Here is a 25,529-nt window from a genome sequence, read left to right on the forward strand (position 1 = left end):
TGTAGAATATCTCAAGTTGGAAGGGACCCATAAGGATCATTGAGTCTAACTCCCTGCTCCTTGCAGGACTACCTAAAAACTTAATCATATGACTAAAAGCTTTGTCCAGAGGCTCCTTGAACTCTGTCAGGCTTGGTGCCGTGACCACTTCCCTGGAGACCCTGTTCCTGTGAGTGACCACACTCTCAGTGACGAACTTTTTCCTAATGTCCAACCTAAACCTCCCCTGAAACAGCTTCATGCCATTTCCTTGTGTCCTGTCACTGGTCACTAGAGGAAGCAACTGGTTATGATTAGGACATGACTGCAAACCACCATCTTAAAATTGTGTCTTGAATTGCATAGGACCGTCAGGATTGAATCTTAATTCCAGAAAGAAGAGCTGAAGTTCCATTGGGACTGTTTGAACCTAGGCATTTTACGACCCTTAAAGAATAGGAAATAAATAAAGCATTTTGAAACTTGCTTTGGAGGTCTAACCAGATTCTGATTTAGGAGAAGCATCTGTCTCTGCAAGGAAACAAAAACCTTTTGAGTGGCCAGTATGTTTATTCTGTGATATCTGAGAGTTGAAACGGTGCTGAGGCTGGAGACCTGGCCTTCTCTTTTTATCCGTGAAGAGCTTGCTTTGTGTATGAAACTGTGTGTTTGGATGAGTCACACCTACCGCTTTTTGTTTCTCAGCCTGGGAGGAAGCTGTCCTCACCGCTGTTGGTGATAAACACTTGTGTTATGTGTTGATAAACACTGGGATAACCTGGGGCATCAGTTCTATTTAAATCCTGTCCCTCTGGGCCCTTGGCTTTCCCATGTTAGATTTCCCAGTGCCACACACACATACGGTTGCATACCTGTAGCTGTATTGGTAACAGTACCCATTTTGTGCATGTGTGTTCATGGAAAATCAGTTGCAAGTCTGCTTGTATGACCTGAACATGTCCCCCTGTTCTTGTTTTGCATTTGTAGCAGGCTATCTTAAATAATACTGAAAACTGATTTTAAATCTTGCTGTGATTGGCAATCATGAAAACAGCAAACTGAAGTGGAGAACAGCATCGTGCTTTCTTTGAACTGCAGACTGTCTCAAGGCAAAAGGGTGAGCATATGGATGCTTCTGCTTTCACAGCTGGAGGATTTGCCCGAAGTCATATTTAACAATATGGCCCAGCTAAATCCATTCATACTTGAAGAGCATACAAGAAACCTTCAGCCAGGTGGGGGCTGTCAGGCTTAGGACAGGATGTAGAGATACAAAATGCCAAACAAAAAACGAACTCTATTTTATTTCATTTTCATTTATAAACAGAAATAATGTTCTGTAGATTTGAAGTTCATGTCTAATGTTTCCTGATGGATGGGAGCACGCTGCCATCGCCGCGATGGACAGGGGGTTCCCTGCCGCCTTCCTTGCCTCCTCTCTGAAGCAAAGGCTGAGCTTCGGTCAGGAGGTTTCTGTAAACTCAGTGAAGAAGCTTCTGCTGTAGCAGCTGTTGAAATGACTCACAACAGGATCAGTCTTGATGGATTTTGTTCCCTGAAGGTTGTTAGTGCAGTGCTGTCTTTTTAAACCAGACAGACACAACTAAGAGCAAGTAGAGGGACTTTTTTGTCTCCCATAAGGCAGAATTGTTCCTTTCATTCAGACTTCATGACATTCTGCATTACATGAAGAGAAAGGATAAATTGAACTAAATTAACTGTCACTAAATTTGGGGGCGAAGTAGCTCTTTTTGTCTTAGTGTACACATGCCAAGAGTAAACTACTTTAAGGCTAAGGTACTTTTTAAAAAAATTATTTTCTCTTTGTTTCAGTCACTACTGGTATCAAGAAGAGCACTGAGAAGAGATTAAAGCAGTTGTAGAGGTTTTCTTGTACCTTAAAAAAAAATCAAACAGCAGCAGAGGCAGGAGGAACGTAGTTCATTGGCTTTGCTGTGCAACCGTTATGACTCTTAAAAATTCGTAGGGACAATATTTTCAAATGGGAATGCTACTCTGTGATAGGAAAGTGTCAGCATTTCAGGGTATCTGTTACATTGTCTTTTCAGTGTTGCCAGTGTTCTCAAACTTCATCAAAGGGCCTGATTCTGAGCTGCTAGGTGGTGTTAGTAATTTCTCCCATTGGCATCAACCACAGGTAAGAATATTTAGGGTCTGCAAGCCCTTGGTATGATAGTGGATGCAGTTCAGTTTTGTGGGTGTGTTGCCACAAATGTTGTATACACAGGCATCCCTCTGAACTGGTAGATTACCCAGAGCAGAAGACCTGGTTTCTAGCAGCGTGGAAGAAATGCAAGAAGTAATTTACTACCCTAAAAATAGCCCATATTTTAATACACTTTTATGAAAATAAACAAGCCTATGGTGTTCTAGTATCACACAAGTGACATGCTGGTACTAGAACTGTTTCATTTCACTTCCTTAATTGAGGAGAAGAAAGAGAAAATAAACTCTTGTTGGCCATAAACTAGAAAGAACATTTGCATAAAATGAGACAGTTTCAAAATAAAGACCAAATGGGGCTTGGTTGCTTATGGAAGAGGAACAGTTTATCATCCATTTCACTTGCAATTGACTTACCAGGGCTCTGCCCAGCTTTTCAGAGCTTGGTTCTGACCTTTTACATTAGGGTCTTATTAAGCAAAGCTTTTTTTGGAAGAGGCTTTGTGCCTGTTTATGAATCTATTTGTCAAGAAGAAAGGAGTGAATTATTTCAGCAAATATCTGTTTCTGATTTCTGACTTGTGCTAACAGTGAGGAATTTGAGAGTTATTCTGAAAATTACTGAATAGATGTCTGCTCTCTTCTTTTTCTGTGACATTTTAGTATAATGGCTATAGAGAAGGTTATTGTCATGGCATGATTTTTCTTTCCCTGGGAGGCAGGGGGAAAGTTCTCTTCATTTTTTTGGTTTATGGGATAAGAAAAGTGGAAAAACAGAAAACATTTGTCATCCCTAGCTGTTTGAATCACAGAAGTGCCCATGAGTGTTTATGCATCTCCTCAAATGAAAGATGAAAAGGATCACTCCTCTTCTAATCTATGAACAGTGCTGCTCACTGCCTTTGTTATTTAGACTACTGTGAAGTGCTTGATGGCCTTTTTTTGCCCTTAAGGTGTTGTAGCAATGTATCTCATTGCAGAAATGAGGTTGCCCATTCATTAGGGAGCCCTGTGCACACAGAGAATATCATGGTGTACCTCACAGATTGCTATGCTGCTTCTGACTTGTCTCACGGTGTAGCTGAAGGCACTATTTTTTGACAGATGAATATGTTACCTGGATTGGGGCTCGTATTCCTTTGTTTGTATTCCCATGGGATGCAGTAGCAATGACTAGCAGTTTCTCCTTAGGGAAGTGCAGATGACTGTGGGGTATACTGCTCCAAGTCTTGGTGGCACAGACTGATCTTACCTCAGTCATGTAGTTCCTCCTGATGAAGCCTCAAGAACGAAGGTTGCTGTCGGCTTCCTGTGTAATCTGTGAGAAGAAACGGGCATTTTCACAGCATGATTCGGGATTCCTCCATCACGCCTCATTTTCTGCAGGTGATTCATCCTCTCTTTTCTGCTGCATGTTGTGAAAAGGGAACTGTGGCTCACTGCTCCCAGATGTCTGAAATTTGACTACAACATCAGAAAGAGGGTCAAACCAGTAGCAGCAATCTGTGAGCAAACAGACCTGTGCTTTTTGATTAGGGTTTGTAACTGCTTTTTAAATTTCAAGAATTCAATAGGCAGTGGAAATCTTGGTTACAGTAGCACTGCCAATCTTCAATTAAATTTTGATGACTGCACTGCAGGCTGGAGCACACTTTTTCCCTTCTCATATAGCTGAGACACAAACCACTAATACTGGTTCTAAGCATACCCTTTTTCAGGGAGCTGAATACCTTTGATATTTTTTGCCTTGCTGGCAGGGTATAAAGCTAAAGGAGCTGCAATTGGATGTCAGTACAGTCTTGAAATCTCTGAGTGTGTTTAAAAGAAGCATTTGTGTGGAGGCCCTTATGCAGCTGAAAATCTCAACAAGAATTTGGCAGAAATCTCAGTGTCGGAAGATGGCAGATTCCTGTGCAGTGAGATGTTTACTGGTTCACTGTTTTTATCTTTGGCAGCTGCTTTTACACTTGATATCTTCAGCTGTTTTTGAAGCTTTTACAAAGAATAATTATTCATTTCACGAAATGGATCTACTTTACCCACCGAACAGGGCACTGATTCACATATTTCTCTGGCAACATCCCGTTGTTATCAGAGCTGTGTTCACTTTTGCAGGGTTGCATTCACTGGGACGTTAGAACTTCCTGGGCCATGGTTTTATTGCATGATTTACTGATCTGTGGGGTGACTGTTTTCCTGTGAAAACACAAGGGTCACCAAGCTCTTCAGGAGGTGGAAACAACCTGAATTATCCTGTTTTCTGCTGGCATCGAGTGCTCATGTAGGTGCTTCAACAATCTTTTCACAGGAATATGAGCTATTGTACTGATGGCCTACAGATAGCTGGCAACTTCATTGTGTCACATTTCAGTCCGTGTTTTCTTATTACCAGGATAGATTACTGTAAAAGTAAGTAGTGAATGGACTGGATTTAATTCCCTACAAGGTAAAATTCCACAAAATCAATTGAGTTTTCTTGGGTGTTCGTTATGTGAGGTTGGGATACTACCTAAAGTTTTACTGATTTTCTTTTTCTATGATTTTTTTAATGAGTTCCATAAAATCATTAACAAGGTTTCAATGCAGACTACTGTAGCATCCATTTATTTTTTTAAAGTTCAAATTAAGTACACATTCTGTACGTTTGAACGTGTTCACTTGCTCTATGAATAAAGTAACACCTGAATACACTTGCATGCTGCTACACACCCACAAACCAATAATTTTGTGATGTGCTTCTGGATGCTTACATATGCATACCAGTTGTTCACTGGTATACGTGTTCACTCTATTCAACTTTTGCATCAGTGCACAGCAGTACATTTAACCAGAAAAGGCTGGTGGACTTAAGACACGCTAGAGTTTAGAGCTCTGCTGAAGGAGAATATTTAAAATATATACTGAAAAATGAGACAAGGTTTATGGGGTGTATACAATATGTTTTATTACTCCAACTGGCATAATGGAGGGCGGGGAGGATGGGGCAATCCAAACTCTTTGTTTTGTGTCCAAAGAATAGAGTTACACCTGAACTTAGCCTAATTTTTAAAAAGAGTTATCTGTTTATTTTCAGTGTTGCATAGTATGAGCTAGAGTATACATATGTTCTAGTTAACTCTCCACATTTTTTTAGCATGATATTCTAACCTGCTCGGCCATTAACCTGGCTGGCTACCAGGAGAATTTTCAAACTGTTGACTCATATTGCTTCCATATGTAACTTAAACCACCTTTTCCCACAGTGAAGACAGCTTGAAGGTTAGCTGTGTTTTCTTTTCAGGGGAGGGAGCAGCATATTTTGAACTGAGTCAACGCATATGAGTAAAGGAAGTAAATCTAAGGTATTATTAACTTTCGGGGGTCTAATCTCATTTTTGCTGAAATAATTTCCTACTTCCAAAGCAGGAAAGATCAACAGCGTTTCTTGTGCTCCTCTTCTCTCTAAGGTTTAGTAGTCTTCAGCATACATAGCCATGGCTCATCTTTGCGATTTTGCATCTTTGTGAGAATAGATCTTCACAGCTACCATTACTTTTTATACCATTTAAGGATTTGGGAGTGGGAGTTGCTCTGTGTGTGGGACCTGATGTGTTGAGGATGTGACTAGTTAAGTGGGAAATTACATGCAGGTTGCATGCTATGTTATTGAGCCTATATGTAGTTGGAGCTCCTGAGGACCCTACGTGGGAATGGGGAGACCATGTTAGTAGGAAGGTGAAGGTGGAGACAGCAGTTCTGTGGGTTTCCACTCAAAAAAAACCCCAGTTGAGTACAGATATTTTTTCTGGCAGGTTGCACAAAAAAGCTGAAGGGAGTTTAGCAAGCGAGATTTTTCTCATAGACTTTGATATCCATTTGACCTGTGGACCTTACTGATGAAGAGGTGATCTGAGTTTAGGTCCAGCATTACCACCATTATGGGAGTTGCATCTTGCCTCAGGCCCCTATTTTCTCCCTGTGATTTTTTGTTGTTGTTGTTTTTGGCGATAGGGTGGGAGTATGAGAATAGCAATCTTCCTCTACAGCATTTAAGATCTGTGTATGAAAAGCAGTATGTGGCATTGCTGCAGTGCCACCTACCTGACTCAGTTCTACTTTTTTTTAATTTAAAAAATGTCAAAAAAAAAAAAGGGAAGTTAATAAGAAAAAATAAAGTCTCCTATGTTGTAACCTTCGGATTACTGTAGCCAAATGGAAGTGTTTTGCTCAGTTCAGGAGACAGGAGCACATAGTTGAGCATGTATTTAAGCTTAACTGTGTGAGTAGTCTAAAGTCAATAGGACTGCCATGTTGGACAGTAAAACTTTTAGCGTGTCCTTAAAACCTAAACCAGATGGATAAGTGGCTTTTTTCAAAGATGTGAGGCTAACAAACTCTTCACTCCCAAATGTTTTAGTCTAGTATTTCAATGTAGTATTTATTCTTGCACCGAGTGTCATTTTTCAGCTGAAAACACTAAAATACAAATTTATTCACATTATATGGTTTTGATTGTTTTGCTTTACTTTTGCAATCCCATTCCAGCCTTTATAAGAATGAATGTTATGGTGGTGTCCCCAGGGCCTGGCTTTGCTGGACTCCAGCTTGCAGAGACCAAACGTAGCCTTTGCTGAGAGAGAGTGCTTGGAAGACAAGAGAATATGGCTTCCACCATTTTTTAACTCTAAAAGGCACGCTGGAGTTTTGTCCTGTATAATTCCTTAGGTATTTGGATTAACTCTGATAAAATTATAGGTGGTTGTTAGGGAGTTTATGGTGCTTATAAATTGTATTGGGGCTCCCTGTAATTTGTTATAATTAATTCAAGAGTTCAGGGGCAGAAAATCAGGATCAGGTTGTGGCATGCCTTCCTTTCTTGCTAAAGCATGCCATTACTGGCCTTTTCATTTAAGGTTTAACTTTGTGGGTTTATTTGAACTTGGAGTATCCGAAAAGTACAATACACTCTTAATAAAAAGTACAAGTACAGAGGATGGAATTGTTGTGGTTGGGGGGTTCCTTTTTTAATGCTGAGAAATTGGTGGACCTGGTAAGGCTGCATCTGCTGGCTAAGCCTCTCGGGGAAGGAGTGCATGTTTTGGAAGGCTTGTGTCACGTCTGCAGGCCACAACAAGGCCCGGCTGCGTGTCTGTGCTTGTGGCACATCAGAAATGGCAGGTAGAGAAAAACACTCACAGAGCACTTCTTTACAGTCCAAGCTCAGTATTTTGCTGCCAACAAGAACATCGAGTGTGATGCTGGTATCTTGTGTCTCACTGCGAAGGGTTTCCCCAGCCATTCATTTAACACTGGGCTCCAAAGACTCACAACACTTTGATAACAGGCTATAATGGAAGCAGGTGCTTATGTGTGAAAGATTATAAAGCATGTGTTGCCTTCCTAAACAGTCCCATGTCCACTTTCAAAATGTATGTTCTTCTATTTTTTGAATGCTTGGTTTTGCTGCAGAAATTTGACTTCATTGACTGATGCCAGAAAAGAAAGCTTGTTGCTCCTTAAACATTCATACTTGGCATTTGCATTTGAAATCTTCTGCCAGCTGTGTAAAGAATTGGTGGAAGTGGAGATCTGAAATTTTAGTAGACTATCTTTTGGAGAATGCGTGCAAAAGAATGACGTTTCAGTAGTAAACTGAAGAAATAGAGGCGGTAAACAACAACTAATCCGTGCAAAATTCTGATCAGACTGTTTTTAGGTGCTCAAAGGTTTTCCTGTTCTAGTAGCTTTAGCCAGGAGTTGACTGTGTAGCTGGACCTTAACCTTGGAAGACTTTGGCCTTTGGTAGGAATCTCACTGGTCTGAGGTGGTGACTTACCTTTCACTGTGTGCCCATTGCAGCGCCTACAGCAAGCCTGCCCCCCAGACTCTGTATCATTTGCCCTTATGCTCACAAGTTGCATATCAAAACAAATGGAAAGTGACCATCATTGTGAAAATAGCCTGTTTTAGCCAAATCCCCATTCCTCCCGTTTGGCTATAAACCGTTGCTTTTAAAGAGAGATATTGGACAATGTAGAAGTAGGTGATATGAACTGGGTTTTGATCTGTCCTCCTTTTACTGTCCAATATGTGAAAATGATGCTAACCCAGCATTGTTCTCTCTCATGAGGAAGGGGAACAGGAATGACACAAATCTTTCCATGTATTTAATTTATTTTAGTTTTAGTTTCAGTCATGTTTTCCATCCGGCTGCTGGAGGAAATCAGGATGCAGACAGCTGGATGCTGCTTTTGAGCAACCTCATTTCTCAGTTACCTGAAGCTAACCATGACCTACCTTACAAGGTTGTTATGATCAAGCAGTCCCTACCCTACAAACTGTTATGACTGTGTTTTCACTATTGGCATTGACAGTTTGAGCTTCTGAAGGAATTTTCTCCTGCGTGTGTGACAAAGGCTCTTTCGTCTCCTTCCTTGTCTTTTTTTTCTGGCAAGTCTGTTGGTCTTTCTGAAGGTCTGTGACAGGGTGTGGTAGACTTGTTCTCAATAATACCCTTCCAAAAATATTACCCTTTAGTAGTGGAAGCACAGCCATTGCTTTTTATATTCTACCGCAAATCCCAGATAAATGGCTATTGTCTACTACTGTGAAACATCAGACTTTCGCTGGGAGGGAAGCTGATGAAATTCCAGAGGAGTGAGCTGGAGATGTTCTGTTTATCAACATCATCTACGTTTTTTTACAACAGCAAAGACAAGGCCTTAGCACTGCGTTGCTGACAATGACATCATCAATGTATGTACCTCTTTTTCTAAAGTGCCTTTAGATTAAGATGTGCTGATTGAAGCCTTGCATCTAAAATGTGTTTCAGCATGCTCAGGCCCAGAAGTCATAACACCATCCTTGCCAATATGCTGAACATCATATCTGAAAAGACTGGTCTTCTCTGCCTGCCTTTCTTTCTTGCCGTATAAAACCAGCCCGAGTTTGCAATCAGTTTTGTTGCAGTTATGTTGGGTGACCCACATGAAATAAGCAGCATTCAGTAAGTAGTACTCTGGATTGAGGCTTGGGAACAAAGCTTGGATCTCCCAAATCTGCCATGGTTTCCTGCCAAAGTTTACATAAGTGACTCCACCAGTTGTGTACCTCAGATACTCTATTTATAAAATTAGGCTAATGATCATTAATACTATTTAAATTAAGTTTTTATCAGAAAAACAACCAGTAAGTGTTAAGTATTATTATTATTATTATTATTATTGTCTCAAATATGTAATAAATAAATAAATAAACCCCTTTTTGTCATTCTCAATTAATTCCTTTGATTGCCCGTTGAATAGCTGAATCATTGGCTTGTTTAACTTGAAGACTGAGAAAAAATGAAAGGCCCCATGTTTAAAATAAAAAATAGGTTTCTGTGGAATCCTGTAGCTAAATATTATCAAAGCCAAGATCACAGCAGATTTTAAAGTGTGAGGTGAACAACAGACACATCAATATCAAAGCTAATGCTTAAAATAATTTCAGTAAATGATAAAAGGCCTCTATTCTGGAGAAACTGCTTCCCTGTGGGCAGATTATTGCATAAACTTACATTGCAGTGTGTCTGCTCAGAAGTATAATACTGTACTAACATAAACCCAAACGAGCCGAGTCGGAATGTTATGATTCAATGAGACTTTTATTGTGTTTCTAATTTTAGAAGATGATACTGTACTCTAATTGCAATTTTTTTTTTTTTTTTGAAGCTGGAAAGGAGCTGAAGGTCTTGAGTTAAACCACTTGTGGGCCAATCTGTTACTCCTTTAGGTCTTAAAGACTTCTTATTTTGGAGATATGAGGCAGTAAAGGAGTTTTCCTCCGGAGAAGTTAAACTACATAGCTGTGAAGCTATCCAATAGATAGGCTTGATGCCAATAAGGTACCTAATGAGTTATAAAAAAGCTAGTCATGCCGGTAATTGCATCATTAGAAACGATTTTAAAGGAATTGTACCTCTTGGGTAACTAATATGTGTTTTGTAGAGCTTTGTGTATTTCCAAATACACTCAAGGTAAATATTTATTAGTATTGAAAGTGTAATGCATTTATTCATACTGGCTTGAAATACCCAGAAAAACACAAGGACTGAATAAAAAGAAAAAAAAAAAAAAAAAGAAAAGAGAAAAAATTAAAGCGTTTCCTGCTGCACTACAGATAATGTGTATATTCCAAACCCTTCCTGTCTCTGATGTGCAGTGAAGGAAAGTAAAACTACGGAAAATAACAAAAATCCAGACTGATCACAGTACAGCATTCGAAGAATATTAGTCCTTATTATCCCTATCCTATCACCTGTTTGTATAAACATGTAGATCTGTGTATGCATAGGAAATATATGTTTAGACTGTAAATCCCTGGGGCAATAAGCACTTTTTGTTCTGTTCTTGTACATTGCCTAGCAGGTTGGATGCTGTTCATTACTAAGGCTACTGGGTCTGATAATATTGAATAATTATTAATGAAATATTTGCCTTGTGGTTCTTCTTGGAATTCACTAATGGGAAGATCATGAAGATGGAATGCACCAGTACAATTACTCTGGAAAACTAACCTATATTCTTATTTTTGTAAACCATCCTTTAATCTCACTTTCAATATTGATCAGGCCAGGTTCTGCATGGCTTGTGGTATCTGAGACATTGGTTGTTGAAGAGAACAGAAATATGTAAAATTAATTGAGTTATTTTCAGCATGTATAAAACAGCAACAGAGCTTATACATCAGATGAACAGTGGTGGTGGAAGGGTACAATGAATTCGGTGGCACTATACAAACACCCGCATTCTTTTTTGAAGTGACAGGACAACAAATTAGAATCCTGATCTTGGGAGGTCTATGAAGAATTGTGTGGGCAAATGGAGTTTCTTTACATTTACACAGGAGTAGCTGAGTCTGAATCTGAGTGTTGCAATTAAATTTTAAACAAGTACCCTTATCTCCTACTTACTAATGCGATTTGGGTGGTTTGGTTTGGTTTGTTTTTTCCTGCTGATATAGTATGGATTGCTAAGATGCAGATGTTGATTCTGGAGTTCAGATGTCTCATATTTGTCCAATTGCAGCTTATTTACTTCATTTAAAAGTATGCTTTTTGGTGCAATAGATGCAAATATACTTTTAATGTTTCTGTGTTGGCTAAATAGAGTTGTGGGAAATGATATCCTTATAATTATGGCTTTGTTCAGACTTGTCCACTCCCATTCCCCTTGGAATTAGCTACAGGCTGGCAAACTATAGTAGCCTTTATTACATTGAATACACAATGGCTCTGCTAAAAATGTTCAACCCAAAATGAGCATCAAAGGTGAGAGATTTCATCTCTCTGCCCACTTGGCTATGGTGGTGTTTCTTGTGCCCTGCACACCCCTAATATGCCAGAATGGCTCTGTGATGAAAGTTTTGTCAGTCTTAATTTTTAATTTCTTGCCTTGTATTATTTGGGGGTGCAGGTGGTGGACTTCTCTTTTTTTTCAGTTTCCATACACTTTCCCAACTAGACCACCTAATAGGCAGCTTAGGAAATGCATGGTTTGATCTGCTGTTCTGGAACAGCTTTCCTCAGCAAATCTATAGCTGAATCATTTCTAAAATGTTTCATTTCCCTCAAATTATAGATATACTTTTGCAATCCAAGCGAACAAAGAGCCGTCTCAGCTAGCATAGTGACATAATAATAGCATTTAATGTAATTTCAGATGGAGGAGCCTCAAATCCTTAACAGAATATGGGCCAATTTCTCCTCTCCGTTGGCTGGGCAGAGAGCCTGACCACAGTTTTGCAGCACATGAATCTGTGGCTTGTAGGGCTATTAGAGCCTTCTAGCAGAGCTTCCTCCAGGGTGTGCTCCTCCTCTTCCTTGGCAGTGGAATTAGCCACTCCAGTTCATGCCTTGTGAAAGGAGATGTCCCAGTTCCTACCTCATGTGACCACAATGCAGGGAGATGTCAGGGGACACCTGAGGTGGGTGACCCGTGTCACTGTCACTCCAGGGGTAAAGACGAAGCTGGTACAGACCAGAGGTTTCTGCCTCAGTCTTCGGTTTTTCTTGGCACTTCCATTGAAAAAGGTGTCAGAGCCATAGCAGGTCATTGCTTTTCACTGCGTTTGCCTGTGAAAGGTGACAACTTTCTCCATGAGGTTTTGCCTGATGGATGCACTAGTTAATGTCAGAGAGCTAATTATATGTGTCTTTTAAACTCTTACTGCATGTCACTCTGCAACATATAAAACATCCTGAACTTTCATTCTGCTGCAGTGTTAGTGAATGCAATACTGTACCATAATATAGTAGAATATTCCTATGAAGATTTTTAAAAGTGACCTGTCTCTGACAGTGAGGGTGAAACACCTGTAAATGGGCATCTTTCTCATAAAGTGGGTGCTGTCTGCTGTCTTAAAACAATTTTTCTAAAGTATTGGCAACTACAATTGCAACTAAAGCCCCACATCAGTGTTTCTTTTGAAAGTCTTGATCGTAATATTTGATACTACGGTGACTGCATTGTCATAGTATTTTTGATGATGCTTACCTAAATAATAATTTCTGTGGTTTATCTGTAGTTTTGTGGGTACTGTGGTTGAAATCATGGCTGGCCAGCTTCTATAGAGCTAAGATCTCACTATAAAATTTTACATTGTTTTGACTTTCATATAGTCTCTTAACTTTGTGTTTGTTTTAACAATAGCTATTACTTTACAACAGATGTGAATTTTAGACTAGAATGTGTAACTCATGCATGCATATGTAGCATTGACATAAACAGCCGCCTTTCAGGATTACAGGTCTTGAAGACCAGATTCAGCAAACACTTGCTCTCGTGTGTACTTGATAAAGCAGCTTATGTCAAGCTTGTATGAAAGTGTGTGTATTTTCACAATTGGGATTTAGTGATTGCAAAGAAGTGGAAACAAGCTGATTTGTCTCTTGGACCCAGCAAGTGTGAAACCTGGGACTGAAGCACAGGGCTCAAGCTGAGAAGCTGTATGCTTTTTATGCTGCCTCCATGAAATTTCAAAATCCCCTGAGGTTTTAATCTTCATTAGGCTGTGTGAAAGCCAAATATAAGCATTTTAAATGAGATTATATTTTTCCTGTTTGAAAATGTTCTTCTGCATTCTGTAGAGGAGAGAGGGGAAGAGGAAGCCTAAAACCAGTAACACAACAGTTACCTTTTATGTGCATGTAAAAACTGTGGACTCTGAAGGGAATTTGTCAGATGTGAAGAATATGTGCACAGGCCTCCTCTGAGAGGATTTCTGTGCCCTGCAGTGCCCGTAGCCTCCAAACACCCGGCTGCTGCCTTAGGAGTGCGGGTCTGCTCAGAGCGTTGGTGCTGTCTAGTGGCAGCTTACTGCATCTCACATCGCTCATGGAAGAGTTAATTGAAGAAAAATGTAAAATGCTGCATTTCATTAATAGCCCTCAAAGCATGGCTTTGGGTTATGCGGATTTTGAGGCATGGAGGTTTTTTTCTGATGCCTCCGCGCAGAATTAAATGATAACATTTTCAGGTATAGTTATGGCATTGCAGTCCCTGTGACATGAGTTCCAGTCGTTCTCCTTCCCGAGAAGGAAGGGTTAATTGCATTGGTGCTGGGGAGGTGACTTGCACACACGCACACGTGTCTGAAATTGTTGAAACACGACCAGAACAGTTTCTTTGCTATTCCCAAAGGTTCAAAGGTAAGGTCAGATGTGGTGTGCTGGCTGCAGCCAAGTCCGGTTAGGAGTTTACTGCCCCCACTCTTTCTGATTGCTCTTTGCTGTCTGCCTTGCAGAGGTTGCAGTCTCTGAGATTGGCTAGCACACTGGTGTACCATTTCTTTCTAACTTGGTTTAGCAGTTATTTTTTAAGTCCACGTCATTTTGAGAGGACGCCCTTTGTGTTAGGGGGCTGAACAGGCACGCAGCTGAAGGGAGCAGTGACCTCCTAACCTGGTTCAGCTGCAGCTAGACCCACCATGTCTGGCCACAGCCTGGGAAACCCCTTTGTTGGTTTTGGGGATTTCCTAACATGGGTCACCCATCACTACTCTCAGCAGGTCTGGGGGTTGGGTGCCTGAGGCTGAGCATGCACGTGGGCCATGGCAGCACCTCTGCCTTTGGGCTCAGACCTGATGAGTTGTTGCATGTTGGCTGAGAAGGAATTGTGTTTAGTCTCGGTTGGGACAGGTTACATATGTCTGCACCAAAAGTTTAAGCTGATGGACGTGAGATCGTTACATTGCTGTAACTCAGCTGTATTTTGTTGGCACATCAGTGGCAGATCTGGTGTCCTTGCAGTTGTGGCTGTAATTTCTTCAGCTGCCTGTCTTGCCCCCACCTGGTTTTACTGCCTGTGCCACACAGGTAGCTCAAGGGAACATGCGTTGGTGCCTGCAGAATAGAAAGGTGTGGCCTATTAATGAAGGTGTCTCCACTGGACTTCAACCTGATGCACCAGAGGGACTGGGACACATCTCTGCTGCTTTGGCCAGCTCTGCTGTGGGGCTGGTCCAGTTCGGGGGATGAGAGGGATGCACAGATGGGGATAGTGACTTGTTAAACTTTTTGTGGAAAGCTTCTTGTTTGACATCATCTAATCAATGGTAAATGTAAGGTGAAATGTGTGAGATTTCTGTCACTGTGGTTAAAACTTGTGATTAGCTACTGCAGGTCAGCAAGTGACTGACATTAGAAGCTGGTTTTGCTTGATTTGGGTGTCTAAGTCATCCTTACAGATGAGAGATGCCGATTTAAAAAACTTCTATATGGGCCACAGTTAAAGTTATGTCAGCAGGCTGAAGTATATTGCTAAAATTCTGTTTGTTCTATCAAAATGGTGACACTGGAGCAAAAAAATGACAGAAGAAATATGGAAGAGCCTCTTTTTGTATTGGTGATTGCACAGTCTTCAGTAACCTCTACAAATTTTATGGAGAAAGTAATCCCAACCGATGCCCCTCTTCTATGTAGTCCAGGGAACACAAGTTAGAACTTCTTATTTTCCTTTTCATCCACCTGTAAGCATTGCACATGTAGGGATCACATTGATATGTTTTGGTAATGTGGAACTTGTGAAGCCAGGCATGGACTGCTCTTTAACAGCCTGACCTGTTTGTGCTGAGTTTTTCCTGTTTTCGCAGTCTTCTGTAGAAAATGTATAAACATACAGATATTCTAAGTTGTGCTCCTGTTTTGTTTGTAGATATCTGTATTACCTGCAAGTGAAAAAGAATGTTCTCGATGGCCGATTACTTTTTTCATTGGAGCAGGGAATTCGACTAGCTGGCTTGGCAGTGCAAGGTAAGATGATGTGACCTGATGACCCTTTTCCAACTTTGTTTATTTTCGTTTGTTCTATATGTTGACTAGGCACTAAGGCCTAATGAGACCCCTGCTCACAACACCTGGGTTTTCTATTGATTTAAAAGTCCATAGGTGGACTGTCCATGACAAAACACTCACACCCTCAGGGAGGGAATGAGGAACCACATCACAGTGTTCAACTTCCCTATTTCTAACGTCTGTTTTAGTGCATCTGAACAAAACTCCAGTTCTCCCAACCCCAACCATGGAGCACTTTGCAGTAATGAGTTTGATTCACGTTCTCTGGTTTGAAATGCAATTACATCAAAGAGCATAGCAGCAGCTTTAATTTTGCCTTTAATTAAGAACTCGTTTTGCTGTATAGTGCTATCTGAAGTATGAAAGAACACATGACCATAATTGTTATATGAGTTATAAATTAATAATAAACTACTTCTTATGATATGATTTTTATTCTGAGCCTCCTAAGGACATCAACAAAAGTAGGAGTCACATAATGTATATGGGCAGATGAGGAAGCCCTCTATTTGGAAAAGTATGTTTCACTTTCTCTGTGACTGACTATTAGAATCTAAAGCAGAATTTCAGCAATCATGTTCTGGGCATGTCCTCTGAGGAAAGGGAATTGGGAAGTATATATATAAATTGCAAACATGAAGATCTGATTCTTGAAAAGTAAAGGTTCAGTGGAGGAGTAATGCTAAGATGATCCTCCTTAGGGCAGTAGAAATTCTATTTTAGTGTCTTATTTCTTGGTCAAAAATTAAAGAAAAAAATGTTTCCTCTCAAAGCTTGAAATGTTTTATTAATATGGAAAATATGTGTATAGGATTCCATACTGAATTTAAGTAAATTAAGTTTTTCCATTGTGTGAGTTAGGGCTCAATAGATAATGTTTCACTGGTCCTGTGTTTTTGAAGCTTTTTGCTAACTTTGAGAGTGAGTCAGTCTTTGTGAGCAGTTTGAAGTAATCACTTTTATTCTGAATTTTCTATATGATCTATTTTATTTCAAAGACCATTGCATCAGAATGCCACACCTAATCTTGTTTGCTTTATTCCTGACCTTTTATTACTCCCTTTGTCCTTTGCATGTGATACAAACGAATATATTTGAAATACTTATTTCTTTTAAACATACAGACTCTGTTTCATGTCCATTTTGATTTCTTTCTGTTTATGTTACAACATAACTCTGAGGTGAAAACAAAATGAAACTGCGTTTTTGGCATCCTGCAATATGTGAAATTGTCTAGAAGCTTTGAAAGAATGTTTAGCTAGTATGATTTATGGTGGGAATTTCCAACTTCTATAATATGAGTATCTTGTAGATGGCGTTTGATCCAGTTCAATTAATATAAAATAAAGACCTCCTGGCAAGATATTCTTTTGATATAAGCTGTTGTGTATTTAACAGATAGATAAGTATAGGCTTTGTTTTGTTGGGTTTTTTTTAAACGTAGTTTAGCCTTTAGAAAGCATTTTCAAAACTCTGCGGTTTCAAGGACATTGAGACAAGAATCCTCAGATTGACATAGGAGCGAACATGAGCATGGAGACGATTGCCTCTTAGAGATGTAGAAGAAGTAGAAAAGCGAGTAGAAAAGTGTGGGCCAGTCAGTTAAACCTGCACAGCGCCTGTACTGCTGTATTGGCTGCAGAAGGATAAGACCTTCCCACCCCCACCCAAAACCGTGTTGGTTGTTGACCATTTTTAATAGGATTGGCTAGTGAATTTTAGCCTCCTAGGCTGTAAAATTAAGCATCTTATGTACAATTGTGTAGAATTGTAGCGGAGGTAGGGTAATATTCAGGGTTGGAAACGTTGGAGAAGCCAAAGTGTGCACTGTTTTTAGAGAGGCTGAGCAATCCCAGCCATGTGAGAGGGTGGTATTATTAGTTCAGGAAGGTTACAGAAAAAGAAACTCCTGCACTCCTGATGGTTAAGCATTGCAAATGGTCGTAATATTACGGATCAAAAGAGAGAAATTACTTGTTGGCTGTTATTTGATCTCTAGTAATAACACTATTATTTTCAGACCTCCATGTTAAAAGCTGAAGTACAAGCAGAAATCTTTGTGCTGGGTTGTGGCTTTAGAGAGAACTCGCCCACTTGAAATTAAGCATCTGTGCGAAGGTTGAGTGTGGTCTTAACATGTGTGGAAATTGCTAAAAGGAGTAATTGTGTTGTTTTTTTTCCAGCGGATTTTGGAGACTATAATCAGTTTGAATCTCATGACTTCCTCCGAGAATATGTCTTGTTCCCTATGGTGAGTTCCTAATCCACCTCTTTTGTGGTCTTCTATGAATAATTTCTCCATGCCTCAGAGATGGCTTTCTTGATAGCAGAGTAAAAAGCACCAGCGCTGAACTATGAATAGTGAAGATGAACTTTGCTCCTCAAAACCTGCAATGTACTTGGTTGTATCCAAACGAATATGCACTATGAAAATGCAGCCCTTTTTCAGTTCCTGTTAAGCTTCCACTAGGAGTAAGTGTCAACAAAAGAAATATACTTCTTCGAATCAAAAGAGTTTACAACTACTTAAAAAGGTCTATATTAGCAGTACTGCAGTATTAGTAACACAGAATAACAAGGGGGTATGAGGGCTGCTGATGAAGTAAATGTTGTTTTACAGGACAAATCACCTCAAGAGAATTTGTATCAACTATTACACTGGAGTGAAGCATAAATGGGGACTTCTCAAAATGTTCTCCAGGGACTATGCTATAAATTTGTTTGAAATTTACACTGGAAACTAGAAAATAATTTGAATGCTGATGGAAGCATTTTAGGTCACTAATTATGTTAGAAACTGGTGACAAATACCAATCTTCTCCAGGAGGGTGGATCAGAGAGAAAAAAAAAGTCTGCTGAAGTTAAGGCTGGCTTTAACTTAGATGAACAAGTCCATCAGCACAAGTCTCAAGTGTAAGCTTCATAAAATGTAAAAGATCTTGGAATTCTTTCTAACCGGGAAAAGAAATTTGGAAGTGAGGTGGGGTTGCCATGCCCAGAGTGTAGCTGCCTGGAAGTTCAGGCATCTGGTTTCCCCCTGCACTTAGTGGAGAGGTAGAGGGATTCATCTCACTGTAATCTGAAGGCTTGAGAAAGGCACTTCCAGAAGCATTTTGTCCCATTTACTGGCGCTCTTTGTACAGGAACTGCAGCAGATAGTCCCTTCTCAAGTCCAAAAAGGTGACAGCTGTACAGTGTCTTGAATCAAAAGTGCAATTTTGAGCTACTAGACAGAGTTCAAAATCATCTGAAAAAAAGGAGTCAGCAGGAAGAAGGAGAATTGATGAATGCATAGAGATCTAAATATACCTTGTATAGTTAAGAGTGTGGCTTCAGTATTGACCTTTCACTAAGAAGCTTCCATTAGCCTGACCGATGGTGCAGGTTTTTTCTTTGGTCAGTCACCTTTATCTATTGATAAGTAATTGATGAGCTTGTGTATAGCTGATGGCTTATGAAGTCATGTATGATAGCCTAAGCAGGAAAGAAGGCAGCTGCAAGTGTAAACAGAAATGTGTCATCAAGCTCTCACTTTGTAAATTACTGAACTTCCGTGAAGTTCTTTCAACATACTGATATTATTTTTCTATTCAGAAAAAAACCTAGGGGAGGATTTAAGCCTGTAGATGAGCTTTCAGGTGGTTAATTTCTGTGTGGTTCAGCAGTTTGGCCCCATGTCCTAGAACCTGTTTTTGAGTGAGCTGCCTGCATGGTGGTGCGGTGAGCTCTTCTGTTTTGTGTGTGCCCCTCTGTGGTATCTTGCCTTTCATCCATGCTACTTGAATAAAATCACCAAAGTATCTGCTTCCTACAGTCTTTAGAAACCTACTCTTAAATCAACTATTTTTGTAAACTATTTTTCTTTAACTACATGTCTTTGCTCTTCTGGGGAGGAGTGGATAACGTAATAGTAAATATTTCACTGCAAGTTCAGTGACGGTTGCTAAGTGCTTCGGATAAAAAAACTAGTCCTGGAGCAAGTGGGAGGACTTGAGTGAATCTCGGGCATAGAAAGAGCCTCCAACGAGAATGTTGCTGTAAATTCATTAGTGAAGTGAGCTGGTGGATGAAGGAGGAACAGCTACATTTGTACTGTTTGATCTTGTGAGGCTGCAGTGTGTGTCAAATGGCATTTCTTCAGCAGGGAAAAGACCCAAGTTATGTACACAGTACACCCCACAGGTGTGTAGCTGTGCATAGGCATGTACCATGCCATTTTTCATTAGCACGCTACCACTTTCACATTTTTTTGTGGCAGAAGCAAATATCAGAGGGAGGGCCCCATTGAGCAAGAACCAGGCAGTGTATTTAAGTACAGTACATGTAGCCTTAGGGCTTTTTAAAATAAAAATAAAAACTTTGAGGTTTTGCAAGAAAGGTTTTTCAGCTTCCTTTGCCCTCCCCTCCCCAAATTTATGGGCAGGCTACCTTTATTAACTTGCTCCCAATTATGTCAGAATTGTTTCTACTACACATTATTAAATTTGCAGAAGATAAGTTTCTGCTCAGAAATGTGTTGCAAGCATAAAGTACATTTTATTACATATTGGAAGAAGTAGCAAAACTTTCAATCCTTTTTTGACATGGTGAATGGAGTACCTGTAGGTTACAAGACAGAAAATAACCATGACTTCATTTTTCATAGTCTATGCAGTATTTTGGGCTGGTTTAAAATATTAATATGTAGGCTTCCAAGTGTTTTTAAAGACCTGTTTGGTCCTTACCTAAGAAAAGATCCCTTATCTGTATCATGTACTCTGTGCCATATTTTGGAATAATAGGCACTTTATCCCTATTTTTAACAGTATCTTTCTACTCTCCTCAAAAAAAACCACCAAACAACCAAACAAACAAAACAAAGCAAAACCACACAAACAAAAAAACACCCTGGAACCCAGACCCTTGTGTTCTCCTTGCGCATTTTCAGCATCCCGTGCTCTGAATTTTCAGTGCAGTGTGTGATAAGTTCCCTCTCTATAACTACCTGGAAAAGCATGAGCAGGAATCAGGTCGAGAGAGGTTCTCCTTCCCCTCTACTCTGGTGAGACTGCATCTGGAATATTGTGTCCAGTTCTGGAGCATCTCCCATATGAGGAAAGGCTGAGGGAGCTGGGTCTCTTTAGCGTGGAGGAGACTGAGGGGTGACCTTATTAATGTTTACAAATATATAAAGGGTGAGTGTCACAAGGACGGAGCCAGGTTCTTCTTGGTGACAACCAATAATAGGATAAGGGGTAATGGGTTCAAACTGGAACACAAGAGGTTCCACTTGAATACGAGAAGAAACTTCTTCTCAGTAAGGGTAACAGAGCACTGGAACAGGCTGCGCAGGGGAACTGTGGAGTATCCTACTCTGGTGACATTCAAAACCCACCTGGACACATTGTTGTGTAGCCTTATCTAAGTGTTCCTGCTCTGGCGGGGGCATTGGACTGGATGATCTTTTGAGGTCCTTTCCAATCCCTAACATTCTATGATTCTGTGAATCAGTCCTGAAATATCTGCCATCATAATTCCCATCTTTCATTTTGTCATCTCTGGGTGACTCGTTTTCAATGCTACTTCATGTGTTTTACAGAATTGGAGCCAGGATGAAGCTGTCTTGGAGGAATTGACTCAAAAGGTTGCTCAGGAGCACCGAACTCACAGGTGAGCTTGACATGTTAAGGTTTGGATTATTTTTTTGCTATTCTCAGCATCCTCCTAGGACTTCCCTTCCTCCCCATGCTTTTCTGGCAGGGGTAAACTAGCTTATCATCATGTTACTATTACACTGCGTCTCACTGGATTTTTAATTAGTGTGTTAAAAAAGATTATCTGCCTATTGTGAACACAAAGTGGCTGAGGAACTTAATCCTAAAGAAATGAACATTTGCACCATAAGGATTAATGAGCATGTGTAACGTTATTTGTGCTATGTAGTAGACTCCTTTCTCTTCTTGGTTTCATTCGAATCTTGATGCTGAAAGATCCCGACTGGATCGGGTGATCAGAGGGTGATCTCATTCAAGAGATAGGGGGGATACACACGCTCTGAATGTAATGGAAATTAAAATAATAGAAGTTGGATTCTAAGTCTAGTTGTGGAAAAGATACAATATGCTGTTACTAGTTAATGAGCTAAGAGTGTATTTGTTAGTGCGTCAGGTACCAATCCCTTCTTTGTCAGCAGGCTTCTTTTGTGGTATGTGGGTGTTTTGGTGGTGTAAATATTCAAATTTCCAGAGTGCTCTTCTTAGAAAAATGGCAGTGCCTATGCGCCATTGGAAATAATCTTTTGTGTTATATTATGAATTTGCATTTAAAGCTTTATTACATGACACGCAATAGGAATATTGTGTGAAGGGTGTAGCACTCCCCATTATATGACAGAAAACTGTTGTAAAGGTGCAAATACCAGTCTCTGGGTCTAAGGCCATTCTCGGTCTGAGTGTCAGTGCAAGCTTGGGCCTTTGATGCAACCAAAGGCTTGGCTTCCAAACTGGCCACGAACAGGCCTGGCTCTGTCCGCTCTCTGCCATGGGCTGCTTGTGTGATCTTGGTTAACTCACAGACTTAAAAGATTTCTCTCCCCTGTTGCCCTTATTAGTTCTCTTTCCGCAACAAAAAGAACAAATAGTTATCCTCACTTCAGAAGGTAGATCACGTTCCACCTCCTTTCCCTACCTCCTTCTCCCAAGTATTTGTCTCGTTCCTATATTTCTGTTTGTAAGCTGTGGTATGGAGGAGCAAAGAGGAGAAACATTAATAGTGACCTTCTTTTGGAGCAACCTGCAATCTATTCTGACCTGCTTCTGAGAGCTGAAATCTGTCTGAATTCCTGAGCTGTGACAGCAGCATGTGTCGACACGTGTGTAAAAGTTTTCAGGTGGTTTGTTCTCTATTATGAAAGAGAACCTGCTCAACTTTTGATTTTGTGCCTGTGGTTTTGAACAGCCAACATGAAAATGTAGGTCTTCCCTTTTAAGTCATTTTAAGCAACTTCAGTGGATTTGTATAATATTTATGCAGATTAGGACCACTATGGCTCAGATCGGTCATCCAGAACTAGACACAACGTGATGCAGTGGCCCGATGTTTTAATAAAGCCTGGAAAATATTTGATGTGTACGGAAGAAACTGAGTAATATGATCAGTTCAGTTTGTTCTTCCTGCAATTTGAACTGTGCTTTGTACCTTAACTTAGCAACATTTAGTAAAATTCCTCCCCTTGCTGATTACAATCCTGATGTTGAAAGTTAGTTTTGTGTTGTGCATCTCTAGGCAGCATCTCCTTTTTTTCACTAGTATTTTTTGTGCGCGTATAATATTGAACATTTGCTGCATTTTATTACTCTAATTGCAGTGGCATGACAGCAGCAGAAGCTGAGCTAATGTACATCAATGAAGTGGAACGCCTTGATGGGTTTGGACAAGAAATTTTCCCTGTGAAGGTATGTTAGTGTGTGTGTTACAAAAGAACCTCTGACCCAAACGATGCAGGAGTCTGCAGCGACCTTTGGAACACATGCAAGTTGTGCTTGTCCAAAAGAGGCAGGACTTGTTTCGCTGTTCTGGAGGGTGAAATGACTGCTGGTAGTTTGGACATTGCAGCATGAGGGTATCTTAGGTCTCTCGTGTTAGTTTTCTTCTACAAAAATCCTTTTCATGGGAGAGGTTGCCATGTGCTGGGGCCTGCTCACTTGGGAAGCAGAGATGCTCCTTGCTTTGAGTTCTGTCTGAGGGAGAGTGGCTGAGGCAAATGAACCTCAGCTCTGCTCTTGGTTAGGAGGGTAAGTCCTGTTCACATCTTTTTAAGTTGCTATTTACCAATTCTTAACTTTACCTTTCCCCTAGTTTCTTATGTGTCCTCCACACATTTAAAATTGAGAGGAGGTTTCAAGGTTTATTTTGCCTTTGTACTCACTTTCCCTTTGCTGGAAGCACCCTTCTGCCATGGGTGGTCTGCTTGGCCTGATGGAGCATGTGCCACCATAAAGTTGTGCTGAGAAAGTGAGAACAGCTGTTAACAATGTGACCCATTTCCCTTTGCTAACCAACCCAGGCACTGTAACTGGTGGGCTGCTGGCAGTTTTTCTGCTAGTTAAAGTTGACTTGGAAGTTAAAAACAAAATGAACAAACAAAATCCCACACCAAACAAACAAACTTTCTGATTAAGTCAAGATTGATCCTTTGACCAGTCTCAAAATTGGCCTGAAGGGGAAGAGATGACGGGCAGACAAACCTTATCCAACAACACAAATTATGGAATGTGTATTGTCGAAGAATGAAATCAATATTTTCTCAGATTAATTCAGATTAATGCTGCTGCAAAGGATTTCTATTTTGGAATTGTTATTCAATATTACTTCATGTCAGTAAGATAAGTGTGAATAGCAGACAGAGTGCTCTGCAAAATTGCAGGAAGATGTTGCCTTTCTATCAAAGAGCAGCATGCTAGCCTTGCAGATAAATAGAATTCCATTCAAAAGGAAAAATGAAAGATTTCTCTTTTGTTCCTTTTAGAAAATATTATTAGAAATATGTTTCTCTTTCTTTCTGTATAGATATTTGCATGTGTACACACACATATATGTGTACAAATACATACATTTCCCCAGTCTTTTTGCTTTCTAAAGCTTCCTCTGGGACAAGGCAGAGGAATGTGTGGTCCTCTAATCAGACTAAACTGGAGACTGTCAGCTGTAGGACCTCTGCTGACAGGCAGTATATGGGGAAGAATGCCAGTGTATGCAGCACTGAGAATCAGTGCCTGGGCTGGGGCTTGAAAATTGGCATCCATCAGTTGTTTGCAACAGGCCTAACACTTAGTAGTTAGAAACAGGTGCAGATACTCCATTGTTGCCTTCTGGAGATGAAGCACAGTGGGGGCCAGGAGGGCAGCTCTAATCTGATCTATTGAAATGCAGGGACGCCTGGTGGTTTCTAGAATTTGCTCATGTGTAGTGCATTAACTTCTCTCAAATTCTTTCTTCTAGCAGTTCTTTTTAACCACGCTCTTTGTGTTAGTGTGGTTTTTATTTACCACTTTAAAGTGTGAATCAATATATATGCAGCTGAGAGGGAGTTGCTTTTGTTTATAAAAGTAGGAAAACACTCTTTGTCAACAGCATTAAGCTTTTGTAACAAAAAATAAAATGCATTTTTAAGAAAACAGCTGATTGCAAAATGGAACAGGAGTGGATGGTTTTCAAACAGGAGCCTGCAAGGAGACATGGGTAGGCACAAAACCAGCAGAACTTCTGAAAAACAACTCAAAAACAGTGGACATTGTGGTGCATGCAGATGAGTATTTAACTCAATAATTGAAAAACAGTGGTGGATGTATCTGTATAGAGATAGAGATACTTTGTAGAGTGACGTGGCTGTGAACTTCTACACAGAGCACTGAAAAGGAGGAACTGTGAAGGGTATAGCTTTTGAGAGGGATTCCATCTCCAGGTGTGGTTTTCTGAAATCTCGACGTGTTTTAACAGGTGCCTGGAGAAATGCTGTGAATGTGAAAGAAGACTACTGCTCTTGGTAGTCACATGGGCTCTAGGTAGCTATAATCACAATGACAGGGAGTGTGGGGTATTGTACAACAAATGCCAGTTTGTGGAGTGAGTGGTGGTTGATAGAGGAGAACCTTGGGCTCATTTAGCCTTTGGCTGTTCTCACTAACCAACAGAATTAATCCAGTGCTAACTACTTTGGAATAATGAAAATCAGAGTCCGATCAAGCAGCAAAATATAGATTAGTCAAGGGTTAGACCTGCATTCTTCCTGAGGAAGGGCTTCAGTTTGGTAGTTCAGCAGGCTTTCATGTGCACATACTGGCCAGTTTCATTATTAAACTAAATGTATATCCTATCTCTGCAGGATAATCATGGAAATGACATACAACTCGGTATTTTCTTCATGGGGATCTTCATAAAAAACAGAATTGGAAGGACAACTGTGATTTATAGGTAAAAACTAGGGTCTTCTCTATTTTAAGTGAGTTTCTTTTCAGAGCTCCATGTGTGGGGTTTATTCTTTACTTACATATGTGACTTCAATAGTGCCAGTCCT

General features: G+C 40.2%; 1 protein-coding gene across 2 annotated transcripts in view; it reads left to right on the plus strand.

Annotated features, from left to right (window-relative positions):
* The window catches only part of PTPN14 (protein tyrosine phosphatase non-receptor type 14), a 121,208-nt gene that overhangs the window by 62,233 nt on the left and 33,446 nt on the right, over positions 1-25,529 (plus strand). For both annotated transcript variants that reach the window (XM_065835118.2, XM_065835117.2), the window contains 5 exons: positions 15,336-15,433; positions 17,659-17,726; positions 21,054-21,124; positions 22,821-22,908; positions 25,338-25,426. In XM_065835118.2, coding sequence (XP_065691190.1) covers positions 15,336-15,433; positions 17,659-17,726; positions 21,054-21,124; positions 22,821-22,908; positions 25,338-25,426 — 414 coding nt within the window. The remainder of the gene's footprint in view (positions 1-15,335; positions 15,434-17,658; positions 17,727-21,053; positions 21,125-22,820; positions 22,909-25,337; positions 25,427-25,529) is intronic.

Source organism: Patagioenas fasciata, chromosome 3 (genome assembly GCF_037038585.1).
Source record: "Patagioenas fasciata isolate bPatFas1 chromosome 3, bPatFas1.hap1, whole genome shotgun sequence".
NCBI lineage: Eukaryota > Metazoa > Chordata > Aves > Columbiformes > Columbidae > Patagioenas > Patagioenas fasciata.